The 18,446-nt window shown below is 43.2% G+C and overlaps 1 protein-coding gene and 1 pseudogene across 6 annotated transcripts in view; both read left to right on the top strand.

Moving 5' to 3' along the window:
* The first annotated feature begins 50 nt into the window (after positions 1 to 50).
* LOC111230894 lies at positions 51 to 5,790 on the top strand (annotated as a pseudogene).
* Positions 5,791 to 10,325: 4,535 nt separating this feature from the next.
* The window catches only part of LOC111230880 (transcription factor COE2), a 28,403-nt gene continuing 20,282 nt past the window's right edge, over positions 10,326 to 18,446 (top strand). For 4 of the 6 annotated variants that reach the window (XM_022757765.1, XM_022757761.1, XM_022757763.1 and 1 more), the window contains exons 1-6: positions 10,326 to 10,459; positions 12,334 to 12,490; positions 14,263 to 14,326; positions 15,962 to 16,017; positions 16,139 to 16,212; positions 17,668 to 17,736. In XM_022757765.1, the coding sequence (XP_022613486.1) occupies positions 10,326 to 10,459; positions 12,334 to 12,490; positions 14,263 to 14,326; positions 15,962 to 16,017; positions 16,139 to 16,212; positions 17,668 to 17,736 (554 nt within the window). The remainder of the gene's footprint in view (positions 10,460 to 12,333; positions 12,491 to 14,262; positions 14,327 to 15,961; positions 16,018 to 16,138; positions 16,213 to 17,667; positions 17,737 to 18,446) is intronic. The other 2 variants (XM_022757762.1, XM_022757764.1) reach the window with 2 other exon arrangements.

Genomic DNA, 18,446 nt, shown 5'->3' with positions numbered 1-18,446 from the left:
TCAGATGAAGCGTCACAGCACGGCTATAAAACCTGTCCAGCTCTGATCTTGACAGCATCTGCGAGTTCAAGTTGGACACTGAAGAACATTAGAGGACACGAGCTTCAGCTTTTACACAGGTGACTTTTACAAATGCTGTTTATTTTTACACCGTATACACAGTTAGTAGGATATATTATAAGCTATAATAGAATGATGAATAGATATTTTTTCCTGTTTGTTTTGAAGTAAATATTGAAATATTCTATTAGTTAGAATTTGACCAGTGCCTAAATAACCGGAGAATATTTGTCTTTTTCGCAGAGATGAATCGTTATCTGTGTTTGCTGGCTGCAGCACTTTACCTGTGCTTGCAATGGCAGGTGAATGCTGGTGAGTGCTGCCTCTCTCATCTTAGAAGAGTTAAATGAATTCATTGTGTAATTGATCTAATCTCATCCTAATACAATGTATTCTATTATTTTTATATTAAACACCAGATCTTAAAGAAATGTACGTTTGGGTCTTCAGTTACGTTATTCTGTAAAATGCTGTAACTGTGTGATATGAACGACATTTAAACATTATGGTGTCAGAAATGCACTGATCAAAAACATCCGCATTAAGAGTGAATCATAAGTAAATTAAACAAAATACATGTTTTTTTTCTTTCCAGAATCGCGTTTGAGCAGGAGCGTGATCGAAGATGCGGTGACAGCGGCCAAGGCCACGGTGGATAATGCCTATGAATATTCCAGACAAGAGTGAGTTTACAAACCCGTTGAACGGCTTTGAAATCGTTAAATCTTCAGTAGGTCTAACCGAAAAGGGACAACAACATAGATCCTTAAAAATGATACTGTTATTCCGAATGACTGTATTGATACATCGGACCTCTCCACACAACACAGGAGCATTGATCGTGTCAGGAGGAATGCAGCGAGTCCCTCAGACGTCCTGCGGCTGTTGAAACAACCCGCTGGACCAACCCGCACTGCTGTCCCTGCTGCAGACTATATGGATGTCGCTGTGAAGCTGTTGAAGAGGTCTCTGAATAGACGTCCAAAACGCTCCATCAATGCCACAGGTGTGTATCCAAACTACAGTGTCTTTTTTTAAATTTTTTTTTTTTTTTTAATTTTCCATACAGGTGCTTGAAGTTACTAAGTTAGTCAGCTAAAATGTCTATCCTTGCCTCTGTGAATTAGATTTGATCTCTGAGGAGACCTGGAGGTCGTCGCTGATCTGACAGGCTGCTCTCCCCGACACCGTGTCCCTTCTTGCACTCACAACTCCCCATTTAAACAGTTTCGCACTGCAGCCAGCACCTGCAATAACGGGTGAAACTTTTTCAATTTTCGTTTCAAAAATAACAGATAATGAAAATAGGCTGAATGATAACCAGGATAGTACCTGGTTATAAATTTGGCTAAATGTTGTCCTTTTTCCCCGAAAGAAGCGCCATGAAACTTCGTAGTGTCCAAAACAGAGAAGATAACAAAATTAATGATGATTGTTTCTCTGACAGTTATAGAGAAAACACTCGCTGGGGATTGCATCCAACCATAACCATACTTTCACCCGTGGCTCCCTGCCTGTAGCATGAGGATGGCACTCTCTGCCTAAAGGCCTGAACCCTAAGACTGAGAGTCAACAAAACAATTTTTTCCATGTGTAATAACGATGGTATTTTATATACACATTTCTATATATAAGAACAATGTGCTGCTAAAACTGTGAGAGAATAATTGCTGCAGGAAGCAGAAGTGCCTCCTGGAGGAGGTGTAAAAAAAAACAGTAATCTGAAATAAATTGAATATTTAAGATCACATCTCGCAGTGATGCTTAATGTTTTTTCCACTTGAAAATGAGAGATAATAATGATAGATGTATCAATCACTTCCATCAGGTGATTCAATTGTCTACAATCCTGTCCCAGGTAAGAGAAGTGTCCAACCAAGATTCTGCCGCAACAGCTAACCTTGATTGTGATGACGACCCTCTCTACACTCACATGGTGACAATCTTTGCCAATGGACTGACCACTTGAACCTGACCTTACACTCCGTCACTCTCCTGCATCCGCTCATTCAATAATGGTATTGACATGTACAAGAGCTGCGAACGCACAGGAGCCCGCTCTCCTCATTGAGGTCAGTGTCAGATCAAAAAATATTGACACCCATCTACACACAAAACCAACCACAAGACCAAATGCACACTACAAACTACAGGATATCACACACACACACACAGCTACGCCGCACTATGAGCAGCAATGGCGAGCGGCGACTGACCCGGCTACTGAGCATACCACATCGACAGAACGATCACACTGAACAAGCAACACACACACCAACCACACACACACACACACACACCACACACACAAACACCACACACACACACAGCACACACACACAACACACACACACACACACACACACACACAACACACAACCACACACACACCACACCACACACACACACACACACACACACACTACACCCACGCTCACACTCACATAGTGAATGCTAACTGCTTCTTGTCGTCTAAACAGATTCCCAAGAAAGACCCCCGTTTTGGCAAAAAGTCAGAGGAGTGCATACCCTTCTTCCGCTCAGCAGCAGGTTGTGGATCAGCGCAACACTGGCCACATCTTTGGTGCGAGCACTGTCCGTCAGCAGATGAACTCTCTCACAGCCTTTCATTGATGCGGGCCAGGTGTACGGTTCAGATGTACCAAAGCTCGCTTCCTCGCCAACCTCACCACAGATGAGGGTCTATTGAGAGTCAACACAGAGTACACTTGACAATGCCGGTGAGCTCCTGCCCTTCACCAACATGGGTGCCAACATGTGTGCCTCACGATCCCCGCATTTACTAATGACAATGTAGAGGAGGTGCCCGCTTTCTGGCTGGTGGAGTGGCAAACAAAAAGCACTTATATACAAGCTGCGTGCAAGTACTAACCACACATTGTGGTTGTACAACAACATTTGATTGTGATTGTTAAAAACCTTCTGCTTTGTGTTCCAGGTGATGAGCCGAACCAACGAGAACATTGGTCTGACCTCTCTACACACACTGTTGATGCGTGAGCACAACCGTCTGGCTCGTGCCCTGGCCAAACTCAATCCCACTGGGCGGAGAGAGACTCTACCAGGAGGCCCGCAAGATCATGGAGGATACTTCCAGTCAGAGAGGGCTTAGCTGCATGAAGAGCACAAATCTTGCAATTACAATTGTGTCTTGCGTGTTCAGTTAACTCAGTTTTTTTTTGTTTTTCAGGTTCTTACCTTCAGAGACTACCTGCTCCACATTGTTGGTCCAGACTTCATTCGCCAAGCACTGTTCCACCTATCCTGGTTTTATGATGAAACGTGGACCCCAGCATCTCCAATGTGTTCGCCACAGGCTTGCCTCCGATTTGCTCACCTGATGGTTCAGCCTTTCATGTTTCGTCTTGATGGGAATATCAGAGAGCAACCCAATTTCCTCCCCGCTGCTTCACAAAGCCTTCTTCGCACCATGGAGGATCGTCTTGAAGGTTTGGCCAAGAGCCTTAATTCTTTGTTCTTCCTTAAAAGAGAATGAATACAATTGATCACAATTTAATGATATGTTTGTCTCTACAGGTGGAGTGGACCCAATCCTGAGGGGGCTGGTGGCCGTCAGGCCAAGCTTAACAGCAGAGATCAGCATGAATGAAGATGAGCTGAGAGACAGGCTGTTTAAATTCTCTGCTGAATTGGCTCTGGATCTGGGTGCACTCAACATGCAGAGAGGAAGAGACCATGGACTTCCTGGTATTTATTTAGTCTTCACAGCTTCATTTCCTTAAAGTTGAGAATTAATTTTGCCTACATGTCCGGGCTATGGCAGGCATTACAGATTACACTCTGGAACTGAACAGGACAACACTTTAACCCTGTGTCTCTACTTTTAGGTTACAACAAATGGCGCAAGTTCTGTGGGCTGTCACAACCAAGAAATCTGGCACAGCTGGCGAAGGTTATGAACAACACTGACCTGGCCAAGAACCTTCTGGATCTCTACGGCACTCCTGACAACATCGATGTGTGGCTGGGAGGAGTGGCTGAGCCGTTTGTCCGTGGAGGAAGAGTGGGACCCCTGTTTGCCTGCCTGATTGCCACTCAGTTCCAGAGGATCCGCCAGGGTGACAGGTATATTACTAGACCAACATTGATAAAATATGTGGACATAGCTGTGTTAGCTGCACCTTTATGTTCCTTTTTCATTCAGAGACTTCAAATGTTAACAAACTGTCCAATTTCAGGCTTTGGTGGGAGAACGAGGGAGTCTTTACTGAGGCTCAGAGGGAGTCCCTGAGGGAAACATCACTTGCCCGGATCATGTGTGACAACACTGGCATCACTGAAGTACCTGACAGACCCTTCCAGTACAGGCCTCGCGGATCTGGTTACACCCAGTGTGAGGACATCCCTACCTTTGACCTCAGTCCATGGAGGGAGGGTGAGTTGATGTTGTGAAATCTGCTCTGACACAGTTGAGTATGACTTGTGCCAACATTGGAGTATTTTGGAAATACTGATTTTTCCCTTTAATTGTCTGTAGGTGGAGACTCAAGTGGAACACAAGACTCACCAGGTAAGTCTACCACTTTCTGTCCAATTATCCATGAATATTTAAATTAATATTCTCAAAGTAACTTTAAAATGAGACGGTTCTGTTGCTTTAATTGTACTCATGTATTTTTTTCACTCAGATATAATGCCACCTGGTCCAAAAGACTACACCAAGGAGAATGTTGCCTTCTCTGTGCGACTGGGAAACAACTTCCCCAAATCCGGCGTGCCTATCACCTTCCGTGACGTCATCTACAATGGACAGAAGAGCTACGACACCAAGACAGGGATTTTCACTTGCGAGCACCCTGGCGTTTACGAGTTTCAGTTCCACTGTACGATCAACAAGAACGATGCCAGTGTGGATCTGCTGCGTAACGGAGAGCTGATTGTGCACTCATTCACCACGCGACAGGACGGGTACATCACAGCCAGCGGCAACACGTATGTTAAGCTTCAAAAGGGAGACAAGGTCTGGCTGATGGCCAACCATGGTAGCAACGGGTTGACCAAAGACAGCTTCTTCTCAGGGCATCTGCTGTTCACTGAGTAGGAAACCTGATACAGCTGCTGATTCATGACACCCTCAAAACACTGCAGAGCAATGCTGAGAGTTTGTGGAAGTTATTAATTTCTAGTAATAGCACCCCATAAATGTGGAAGTTACCCTGCTCTAAAGCAATTGAAGACAAAATAACATTCTACATGTATTGTAGTCAACCTTGTTGAAAGGAAAGCACAGTTTTTTTAAAAAAAAAAAAAAAACCCCGTGGCATTATTTGAGTATTTAAAAGCTTTATCATGTTTTAATGTTTGTGATGCACTGACGCCTGCACTGGTAATGTAGAAATAACATCTGTGGTTATTTTACATATTTTTTTGTGAATGTTAAAATCAAAATGAGATCTACCTGACTTGATATGTGAAGTTTTCTCTATTTTTTTCTCTACTAATTAATCATCTTCTTGTCTTTTAATTATTTTTTAAATATTTTAAAATTGTCTTTAGAATAGTTGCCCTATACAGTAACATTTATACAGCCTGTATGAATGTAATCAGTTAATGCTTTAATAAGCATAAATTGTAACGTGATTTTTAACTGATTTTTTTTGGAACACGTTTTTGTTTGTCCCGAATATAAGTGTAAGACATTGTGTCACTTTAAGTTTGACATGAATAAATGATTATTTTAAAGATTAACCTCAGCCTTTGAGTGAAATTCATGATGATACAGAAGAATAGCTCAGAAGATAACACACTTGTTTGCGTACTCATCTGACAATGTCCTGAAGCAGACCAGCAGATGGCACTGACATACAATTTTATCAAGGACAGGGAGGCAGGCACAAGCACAACCTGTGGGTTTGGATGAATTTCAGTTACTGCATGGAGGACTTAAAGGTGATGAAAGGTCTGTTGAAGTGGTGATTTTTATATAAAGCCGTTATATTAGTACCAATCATAGGAGGCATACATTTTTATCTTTGCTTTAATCAGCTAATTTACAAGAGAGGATGTTCAGACAACATATTTATTTAGATTATACCTACAGTATCGTAATTCATTGTATTTATCCGTAAACCTCTTTGTACTGACTGAAAGGACCGTGTCAATGACATGAATGAATTGTGGCTGCATTTAGATTTTGGGCCAGTTTCAGGATATCGTGCAAGCTGTCTCACTGCCTTTGGTTTAACTTGGACAGAAAGCAACGTTCTTTTTTGTAATGTAATGTTATATGTATGAAGAAGAAGATGTTTCACCACTTCGCTGTTGTATTTTTGGTGTCTTTTAAGTCCTGGGCACTTAAATAACTCACTAACTAAGACACTGAAATGCCTTTAACTGCTCATGTGCTTCTTACGTTGTGATAGGTCAGAATGTCTGCTGTGAAGGTGAAAGGCTGAGTGCATCAAAGTTTGGAATAATGTGCTGAGCAGATGCTAAAGTTAAAATATATTCAACCAATTCACCTGAAAACCAAAAATATTTCACCTTTTTCAATTGCTGCAACCGCAGTATGGAAGCTTTTAGTTATATTATGATATTCAGAAGTACTTCTGTGATAGTTTTACTCCTTACAAGATTTTCTGTGATAATGTTTGATCGTAGATATTCTCAGCCCCTAGTAGTTGTGTTGTATCCTCCTAAAATGGACCATGTTGTTTTTTTTCTTTAAGTAACTGATTGAACTCCAAGTAAGAACAGGCCTGAATCCAAATGTTTGTTAAAGGTTTAGCAGATGATGATGGTTTTTGATATTAAGGAATGAGGCTAAAGGTGGTCACTCCGCTTTAATTGCGGATGCCGACAGTCCCCATGGGATCTGCATCCTTGCCTAAATATAAGTAAACAAAAACCGAGAGCAATATAAGGTGATCGATTGGAGACGTGGTGGGTCGCATTAGCTCTGTTGTTTTCTGCACAGTGGAGAGGAGGGACGGGAACCAGCTGCTGCGTCTCCAGCACCCCCCTACACACACACACACACACACACACACACACACACACACCACACACACACACACACACACACACACACACCACACACTACAACACACACACACACACACACACACACACACACACACACACACACACACACACACACACACAAACCACGCCCCTCCTGACCTCCGTGGATCCACAGAGAGTGGCTCTGGGTGTCCCATGGGAGCAGGGGAATGCTGGAGAGGACGAGCGGCACACGATACCCCATTGTTTGGTTTAGCAGTCACTGATCACCCCTCCCACCCCCCACCCCCTTCACCCTAAAACACACGGGCTGACCGTCTCAACGGGTTAAGTTGATTAGAGAGACGTTTGTGGTTTGACTAATCCCCTATTTTCGCCCCGGCTCTCCGCTTCAGCAAACGAGGAGAAAGCACACATTTAGACAACAACTCTCGCACCTGTGGGACTGAAGTGGGGAGACAAGTTGCAAAACACGCAACGTGGATTTGAGAGAAGGACTTTTTCGTTAACCTGCTACATAAACTTCCAGCAAGCTTGACAAGCTTGACAGCAGGCCGCAGGGTCATAATGAAATGATTAATATAATATCGATTAACAAAGATATATGTAGCTGGATGAAGATTGTAAGATAGCCTGGACAGGGCTTTTAAACGCTTTATACACTCTTGATTAAAAGTGCAACAATCGTTTGTCTCATTGGCAAAACGAATAGAAGTTTCTTCTGGAAAGAAATGACCTCAATAAATAGGAAATAAATCCCTTGTTATATAGATGGAATAGGCCCAAAGGTGCACTTCTTAATGACATAAAATATTCTCAGCCTAATGACTTATGTCAACTAAAAATGTGTCTGATGACTCAGATGCTTTGTGATGTGCCTACGATAAAGTCTAGGCTACCACTACCTAAGGTTAGTGGTGTTCGCCAGTGGTGCAATCTGTTCAAAACCAGTTTTTAATGAATCGTTTCTCTTTGGCCACACTAATGGTCAATTCTGCATCACTCACCTGTGTTCTTCAACAAGGCACAGAAACCGGTCCTGCACTGGATGCAGTGGCCATGTGGTGCTTGTTTTAAATGGGACAGTCAAAGAACCAATAAATCCATACAAAGATTTTAAAGAGAGAATCTCCCTGCATTTCAATTCAAAACGCCCCTCTGGAAGTTTTGCAATGAGTGGAGGAATTTTATTAAAGTGTGTCATCATATCTAGATTTTTCATGCTTAAATAGAGCTGTCAATCATTTTAGGGGAAGTGTGTGAGGGACACGGCGACAGGGCGGAGACTCGGCAGCAGGATTCCCCAAGACTGCTCTCATAATTGGGGGAACATCTGACTTTGTCCCGCGCTGGCAGATGGTGGGTTGGGGCGGGATCCAAGGGGGGAGATTTACATTCATTGTCCAGGCGCACAAACTCTACCCAGAGACAATAGTCTCGGCGAGGGGCAAGGCACCAAGGTTGGAGAAAAAAAAACTTTCTTTTTCATTGCCAAACGAACGGGAGCGGAAATTAATTTTTTTGTCAGCAAAAGTGCTCCAAAACATGATAGATTTTCTATTTGGGGGCTAAACACAAAACACGGATCCATTTGACTCAGAAAATGATTTGAACATGATATTGTTAAAATAAAATATAGAGCTTTTGAGTTTACATGACTGACAAAAATAGCAGAAGCTGTTGTTGGGGTTGTAGCCCACACTTTTTGGGTTGTTAGGCTGCAGACTGTTTTTCAAGACTTCTAAGCCGTGAAATTATCCAACGCAAAAGAAACTTTGTCAGACTGTGTTCAAAATCATTACTTTCGTATCCGCGCATTACTTGTTTTCGTAGATCACTTGAATATATATATTTTTTTTAACCATCGTCGTTTGTGACAGGTTTCATGAGCAGGCTGGGTTTGATAAGACGCTCGTTGTATTGATTAAGAACTCATTTCGGGCACTGTCAGGCAGCGGTCCAAACGCCAATCAGAGGGCAGCCCTGTCCGCTGCTGGCGGAGATTGATGGACCAACCAGACGGCCATTGTTGCGGCTGACACTGATGCGATGCCTCCTCAGCGGAATCACCGCGTTCAAAGGAGCAGACGGTCGAGCTGCTGAATACGCGCCTGTCGAGAGCGCACTTGTGTTAAATTTTGACTCGGATGAATAGACCAAACAGGATTTGCTGTTGAGACTATTCAGAGCAGTGGTACCCCAGTGTTTACAGGAGAACTGAAAAGCAGAATGAACAATTGGCTTTTATAAAACACCCCAGACATTAATACATATAAATATGAATTATTTTGTGAGTAAAATGCAAGCTTTCGACATTTGTCCATCAATAATACGAATAATAGGCTATTGATTGTAAAGGTCCCCCCATCTTTTCATCCGCGCGCGCGCACACACACACACACACACACACACACACACACACACACACACACACACACACACACACACACACACACACACACACACACACACACACAAAGAGGACCTTTAATTTAAGCTACAAATAATACTCCTATTCATGATTAAAGAATTTTCAGATGCTTACAGCTTCTGCTTTAACATGTTGTGTTATCTCTATCACCCTGGTAGAACCTAATGTGTGAAAAGTTTGCAGCAAGAGTCAGTGGTTGGATGCTGAATCTGGCAGAAGTCCAAACAACGGATGCACTTTACACCAATGAGAGCATCCATTTCAACAATCGGTCCCCCATATGGCACTAAGGCCCCTCCTCCACGCTCTATCCCGGCAGAGGGTCTCATTCATGCTTCAAGACAGCGGTTCACTTCAAGCTTCCTGGCCCTCGGATCAACTGTTTTGATCCAGTCTGGCCTTCTGACAAAGGAAGACTTTCTACACATAGATATCTGAAGAATACTCTGAGACAGACTCGCTCTGAACCGCGTGAGGAGCTCAGCCCACCGAGCAGGTGATCGTTTGCGCTCGAACTGACGCTGGAGATTTGCGCTTGGACAATGCTCGTAACCAGCCGGGGAGTGTATTTAATATCATCTTTTGAGCCTTGAAAGAAAGTCTGCGTGGATTTTTTTTTATTTGTTGAGACGCCCTTTGAAACATCACACAGCACCGGTCATTTATATCTCAAAGCTCCGTGCAAGCTCTGTTTTCTCGTGGCGCTCTGGAGGAGCGCAGAGCCTTGGGGTGGACCTTCTGTTGTTTGCCAAAGTGCTTTAGCTCTCCAACTCAGTTTTTTCCCCTTCAAGTTCAGAAAAGTGCACCACACGATCGGGACAAGGCTTAAATGTTCGGGATCCAGGAGCATCTGATACGAGAAGTGAGCGGATTAAAAGAGAGAAGTCTTGGAGAGGAGATGGATCCAGTCCGTTCGTGGGTGCGTAATGTCGGGGTTGTGGATGCGAACGTCGCGGCGCAAAGGTACAGTACAAACCCAGCTCATCTTCTCATCAGGTATTTTCATCGTGTGCGCTCAGGCTTGTTAGCAACGTGACAGAATTTATTTTCATGATCAGTATCACCAGCACAATGTTCTAATATGCGAATATTTCAAATTAGAACAGGCGCCCTTTCAGAAAAGAGCTGCAAACTACTTGTTGCAGAAGATGTCACGACTCCCTTTTAAAACCAACTGGCCCCAAACTCATAAAACTTCAAATGAGATGAAAGAACAACACTTGAGATGATCGTTATTATTATTATTATTATTATTAAATCGATTAAAGGAAAGTTCTGATCATGTGCACAAAGGGAAAGTAGGCCTATATGTAACATAAAACTAATAATCAGAACTGGTTGACTTTGACATAAAGTCACTCACAAGGAGCATTTGATCAGATGATTTACTGTCGTGCAAAAGGTCAACTTACATTTTTAGTTTAAACAATTAAATTTGAGACGATTTCTTAAAACCTCTGTGTGAGCAAACTAAATATACGTTTCATAGACCGGCTATTTTAGCTGATGGAGCTGATCTTTTTATTTTCAGATGAAAAAACACTTTTACCCTCATCGGCCAAATTCATTACATTTACATCATTCTTCTACTTATCCGAGTATTTTCCACATTTCACTACATGTTCAGTCATCCTCTTGGCATTTTTAATTTCTATACCAACACACAGACATCGGTGTTCTCATGTTCCAAACTGATTGTGTCCGAAGTTTAGAAAACAGTTTAAACAGAGTCATAAAAACGCAGAAGACACAGAGTAGGCAACAAGTTAATTAGTATAATACATATCTTAATAAACAATGATAAAAAATAAAAATAGCAATTAATAAGTGATACTACAACAACAGCGGTGTTATTTGTATTGCATTTAGGTTATTTGATATCATAAAATATTCTATTGAACGTTAAAATGTAATTTTAAAAATCTCGATTATAGTTTATATCTATATCAAAATCGACACAGGCAAATTTTTTCCTCAGGCTTTTTTTTTCTTAATAACAGAAACGTTTACGGCTGTTACAACAATATCCATAATCTAGTGAAGTTTGAGTGAGGCTTTCTGAAAAGATATGAAATGACCGAAGTTACATTTACAGAAAATCAGTGCAGGCTCTGTGGAACCTGATGATTTGATCATTTCCAAACTCTGAGTTTCTTTTGAGGGAATATGCCTAATTATTAAAATTCATTTATTGTAATTCAGCAGTCACTTACCTATTGTATATTTTACAACCAAGATCCTCCAACATCAGCTGCAGTCAAAAGACCTGATTCTATTGTGACTTAACAGTTTAGTAACTCAACCACAGTTTTATCAAGTTTTACTTTCCCAGTTTCTCCTGTTTTTTGCCTTGGTTTTATTTTTTTGTGTAATTTTCCAGGCCACATTCTTTATTTTACAAAGGCATATTATAGCAAAAACTAAATATTTATAAATCATCAATTTTCTTTGTAAATTATTGATACCTATTGTATAAATAAACTGAAGGCCTTAACAATTTAAGAGTAAAAAACTTTTTATGTAATGGGAAATAATATGCTTATTAAAATTATTTAAGGGCCAGTAAATCAAACATATTTGATATGCATATTAATTTAGTTTTCATTATTTAGTGCAAGCAGAGTAAAGTGGTGGCTGGTCTTTAGTTTTTGTTTGTTTTTGTTTGTTTTATATAGATTACTTTGAGAAATATTTTCAACCATCAATTATATTTTGGTGGTCATTAAGCAAAAGATAACCATTTAGCAGTGTGAATCAGTTTATTTAACACTGTGTGAATGTCTTTAATATCATGAGGGAAAGTGTGAGCTGACTGTCTCTTCCTGTTGTGTTCTCAGTGGAGTAGCTCTGTCAAGAGCTCATTTTGAGAAGCAGCCGCCCTCCAATCTCCGCAAGTCCAACTTCTTTCACTTTGTCCTGGCGCTCTATGACAGACATGGCCAACCTGTGGAGGTGGAGAGGACTGCGTTTGTGGACTTTGTCGAGCATGATAAGGTGTGTTGGTGTTTCTGTGCGCTTGTCTGTCTAATTAATAATTATTTCAGGAAGTTGTCATCTTTAAAATTCCTTTCAGGGACATTTTGACGTGATGAAGCTAAAGCAATAGCGGCTGAAAAACTGTGGATAATAACAGAGCGTATTAGTAATGTACACTCTATTTCAGCTGTAACCAGGTGCTCAACTTGATCTTCCCCATCCCCAGTAAAGCCAAGCATATCCAACAGCTGACGGCTACATGTTTACACAAGCTTTACCCTCAATGAGCTGATGATGTGGGATTGAAAAAGAATATCTAATGACTAATTAGCAGCTTGCCTCATTAGGAGGACATCACTACTTTTTAAAATGCAAATTATGCTCGCTCCTGTTAAGTTATACAGTGAACTAATCATCAAAGTCTCTTTTCCTACATGCCCCCCTCCCATACTCTAAATACTGCTATAGGAGGGGGGGTGGGGTGGGGTTGGGTGGATTCCTCAGGTTTGACAAGACCGAAATAAGGAAGGGTGCAGTGTGGTGGAGACAGGGATAGAAAGAGACCAGAGAGGGCAGACTGCCTGGAGTGGGAGCCTTATGCCCAGCGTTGATGGATGTTTTTGCCTTGTGGTGAGGGGGAGCAAGAATCTCCTAAACTGGCAACAGCTCTCCCCTGTGAGAAAGACAAGAGGACACCGTCCTGTCAACTGAAGTTCAAACATAGTTTCACTATGCATTTCATGGGGGTATAGGGAGGGAGGGAAGGAGGACGGCAGGCGGCAGCGCTAATGCCAGGGCTGAAAGCTGTCAGCGTGCTCCCCTTTGTGCCACACAGGCCAGCGCAGGGTAATATGACGGCAGTGGAGGAGTTCATTTTCTGCATGGTTACCCTGGCATCTGTTTTTGCTTTGTAATTATGAGGAGGCAGAGTGATGGCATGGCAAAATAAATGTTCCTCCGTGTATATTTACAAAACTTATGAAGCCAGGCATCCATCTATCTCCTGATGTGTCTCAATCTCGCTTCTGATATTAAGTTTTGAGCTCTGTTACTTTCCAACTTATCTTCATGCATCTTAATTTCCCCGACTTCTTTCTCCCTCCTTACCACTGTCTCCTTTTCCTGGTTTCTCCTACACTCCCCCAACCTCCCCGTTCTCTCTCTGCTCCTTTCTTGCTCTCGTCTCTGTGATGCCAGCCTCCTGGGTTATTGGACCAGAGAGCATTCCTTTGAGACCACTTAGAAAGACCAGTAGAGGTAGAGGAAGAGAAAGGAAGCTGGGGAACAAGAGACAGAGAGGGGGAGAGAAGGAAGAAGTGAGAGGCTAGTGGAGAGCCTGGGGGAAGGAGGGATAGCAGAAAGGAAGTTTTTCTGTCAAGGTCGACTGCTGCTCAGTCTCACATACAGTACTTTCCACCAACTGGAACACACTTTGCACACACACACACGTGCACATATACCCATGCCTGTACTACCTCGTTGCTGGGAGGACCACTGCATTTGATCTCAAGGTTTTAGGAGTTCGTATCAGACATGATAGTTCAACCTCTACAAAGAACATCCGACTCAAGGTTAAGCACTCAGCTTATGAGCACAACGCGGGGTCCCATATGGGCTTTGAGCAGACAACCCTCTGATCTGAATGCTGCTCCCAGGGAAGGGCGAGCTGCAGGATTAGGAGAGACTCACTGTGCTTAACACTGCATGGGGATGCCCAGCTGTACTTATCTGTGGCCCAGATGTGCTTAACTGCATGCCCTGCATTTGTCTGTCTTCCGTGTCTTTCCAAGGAGCAGACGGGAGAAAAGACCAACAACGGCACCCACTACAAGCTACAGCTCCTCTACAGCAACGGTGAGTAGAGTCAGACATCGGCTCTCAGGTTGTGGGTTGGTTCTTTGCCCTCTGAGGTGTCTAATTTGACCATTGACCATTTAGACACGATGGTAAGTCCTGCACATAACAGGAGGGGAAAAAGGTTACCGGTGACACCAGCGCGCTAACATAACACACACCTTTCCACTTAAGTAATCCTCCTCCACATCCTCCCCTGCTTTACCTCGCCTCTCCTCTCGGAGCTCATAAATTTCCTTCCACTCATCGCCTAATCACCGGGCTTGTACAATTCAACGCTCCGCTCTGCGAGTAGCCTCTTCTGGGCCCACGTATGGGGAAATGAGGTACATGTTGCCCCCCCCCCAAAAAAAAAAAAACCCACCCTCCACCCCCCACCCCCACCTCATGGTGCTTCCACATCAGATCGGGGGCTACACAGAGAAATTTGGTTCCCATGAGCCACTGCTGCCCCTACTCTGCCATCGCAGTGGCACCCATGGGAGAGAAGATAAAAGACATGTTCTACAGCAACCCCCTCATACACCCTCCATACACACATACACACACACACACACACACACACACACACACACACACACATGTACATACAAGCACACCAAAAGCACTTCCTCTCCATCCCCTCCTCTCATCCCCTTCCCCCAAGCGATATCAAAGGCATCTCAATCGAGACTTTGATGAGAGGAACACATTTTAAAAGCAATACTCTCCAAAGTCTCCATAAAAATTCCTTGGGTAATGCGCTCTTCTCTCAAGAAGCAATTCATTAAATGTCGTTTCCCACTGTAGTGTGATTTATTGTGGAGGTTTCGAAGCATCCAGAGGTTCAGGTGTCTCTAGAAATCTTAACCAGAGACACAGCTGATTACATAGAAGCCAGAAACTGATTTTTTTTTAAAGTAATTTGCTCCTCAATTAAATCCCACAACAAACTGATCAGTTACCTGTTGGTGTTCAACTTATCTCACATCAGTCAACTAAACTTGGGGATAAATCAAAAGTTAACAGAGAAATAACCACAAAAAGAACAGCCTGACAAATCGTGAGAACCTGGATATAAATTCTGGCCTCAAAGCAGAACATGACTAATAATCATCAAACATCAAATAACTCTCAATCCCCTCGGAAACCATCAGCGAGAAAGCATGAACTGCATGCCAATCTTATTCCTCCATGTTTGCTGGACAGAGTTCAATGATTTTTCAGAGAGCTTGTCCAGAGTTTGAAAAAAAGATGTATATCATAAATCTTTTATTTTGAGAATCCTCAGTGCAATGTACTTTTTTTATTAACTGGTAAGAGTGGGTTAGTGAGTTTAAGTACAATGTCAATTGCTTCAGTCACAGTTACCGTGACTGAAGCAACGGTAGGTAGTATTTTGCAATTAGGGTCCAGCGACTCAGCCTTAATTTACAAGTGTTCAGTGATGTGAAGGTTATCTGCACAATAAAAAAAAGGCTATTTGTAGCTCCATCTCTCATCTACTCCCTGCTTCTGTTTAACTAACGCACTGAGGGCAAGAGATCATACAGTTTCTTTGGAAAATTTATTTCACTTTAGTAAAACCTTTCTCATGCCTAAAATAAATTTTTACAGTTATTAATAACAGCCAATTTCTGTGTTTTCTTTTTGCAGGGGTCCGTACGGAGCAAGATCTTTACGCACGACTTATCGACTCTGTCACCAAACAGGTTGGTAAACTTCCCTTAAGTCTTCTTGAAGGGGATTCCACCTCCAGCTATATAAACAGACGTTTCATTGATTCTCCGTGAAACTGAATCTGTCCCATTGCTTCTCATTTCCTCCTCTCAGCCCATATCGTATGAGGGACAAAACAAGAATCCAGAAATGTGCAGAGTTCTGCTCACACACGAGGTTATGTGCAGGTGAGTGTTACACACACATACACACGGACACACACACACACACGGACACACACACACACACGGACACACACACACACACACACACACACACACACACACACACACACACACACACACACACACACACACACACAAAAACACACGCACACTCATTGAAAACTTTCACCCACAGGGACAAAATCCAAATATCAATTACTCTCCTTCGCTCTTCTCTGTCTCAGTCAGCTTGAAATGTGGTTTTGGGATGACGCTTGGGGCTCTACGTTTTTTGAAAACTAGACTGTGGCTGAACCGTAAGTCAAGCCTGTCTGTCATCATCCTTGTTACAGTGGTAACCCCCTGCTGCTTTCTGCTGTAATGCAGCATGTTCTCGGCCAGCTCCTGTTTCTTCCCGGAGCTCCTTTCTCCCTGTCCTGGGGGTTTTGCAGCCAGACCTCAGCCGACAGCAGCAGACGCACTTTAGGGGAATAATCCACCTTTCCCAAAATCGAAACTGCAGCTCTTCTGTATAGTCGAGACAGCATGTGTGAACTTTGTCAACAAGTGTAGTGGTGCAGAAAGTTCTTTCAATGGCAGAGCAAGTTTCAGAAGTCTAATCATGGCTTAGGGGCCGAAGGGTTTTTGTCATTATTTGGTGAGTGAAGAAAATGGTGAATGCAGGGTTATGGATGGAGAAGAGAGAGCAAGTCTGAGGGAGCGGTCTGGAAGTGGGGCAGTCACCCAGGATTCGAGGGCAGCAGGGGGAAGGATAGGGGGCTGGGACAAGGGGAAAGGGGCTTAAACAGAGTGGGCTTTGCCATTGTGTAGCCAGCAGATGCCCGAATGTGACTCACAGCTGGCTAATAACAGAGCCGAAGAGGCAGAGGGCAAGCGTCACAGCTGGGGAGTGAGGCCGTCTGACAGGGGGGCGGAGGGGGGCAGGGCAGGGCCAAGCTGGGACACGAGAGGGGTGAGGCGAGGTGTAGGGGTGGCAGATGGTTAGGGGTGGGGGCACTTTTGTTATGCAGTGAAGGGGACTTTGGGGAGGGGTGGGCTGGGTGGCCAGCAGGCTCCTCGGACAGGACTGCTGACGAATGGTAGGATGTTGTGGGACGGTGTGTGTGTGAGTGTGTGTGTGTATGTGTGTGCGTAATGAGGCTGCGTGGGGGTTGAGTTTGATTTTGAAATCAATGTGACAGATTGCCTGGCTGGCTTTTCACTTTTGAATAGTCTCTCACTGTTTGTAGGGTGTGTTGTTGTACCTTTTCTTCCTCTTTTATTCTTTTGTCTATTCTTCCCCTCCCCTCTCATGCCTCCTTTGTGTGCTCCTGGATCTTGGCCGACTGCTGGGCAGAGTAGTCTGGGCCTGAGGATGTGGAAGGCCCAGACAAATGATGGCTCCTCTTGTTTAATTTGTTTTTTTTTCCCCCAACACTGACTTTTTCCCTTTTTCTGTCTCTTTAACTGCCCGCTCAGCCGCTGTTGTGAGAAGAAGAGTTGTGGCAACCGAAACGAGACGCCCTCTGACCCAGTCATCATTGACAGGTAATGAGATCAAACCATGTCCCACACGGTGTCCACCACCTCAAACAAGCAACTCTTCATACTAAGCGTTCAGGCTGCCCTTTCTTTGTGTATATATTCACCTACACACTCACACACAGTGCCAGAGAGAGAGAGAGAGAGAGAGAGAGAGAGAGAGAGATCATGGTTGGATGTGAAAGTTGTTGTGCTGAGATCCAACCAATCAGCTGCTGCACTTACAGCCAATGAATATTGACTATAGTGAGAAAAGTAACTAGATAGCAGAGTAAAAGCCCTGGAGGCTCAGTAGTGTTAATGTTTGTGTGTTCATTTCATATGTAAATATTAATTTGTACATGTATGAATCGCATATAGATATAAATATTTACAACATAGCGATAGGTGTTCACAGTAGACAGCGTGTCTGCCATGTCGGTTTAAACTGCACCGGTGAAGGTAGGCTGTAACATACAGTACAGAGTATCTGTGTCCATGTCTGTCTCCCATGTGTTTCTCTCTCTTCAGCTCTCTGTTTATCTGTTGATCTATCTTCAGCCTTCTGGGATCTGTTTGAGTTCAGTCTCTCATTACGTTGAACTGCCGACATTGCACCTGAAACCTGCCAAAAGTGTAGATTTCCTTTTTATCAGAAGCATGTGGATTTTTCATACCAGCAGACGGGCTCACATGTGTAGTAAATGTTCACCCTGACAGCCACTTATCAGGCTTAA

The sequence above is a fragment of the Seriola dumerili genome, unplaced genomic scaffold, assembly GCF_002260705.1.
Source record: "Seriola dumerili isolate Sdu_G_001 unplaced genomic scaffold, Sdu_1.0 BDQW01000290.1, whole genome shotgun sequence".
Taxonomy (NCBI): domain Eukaryota; kingdom Metazoa; phylum Chordata; class Actinopteri; order Carangiformes; family Carangidae; genus Seriola; species Seriola dumerili.
This window is presented reverse-complemented; position numbering and strand designations above follow the sequence as displayed.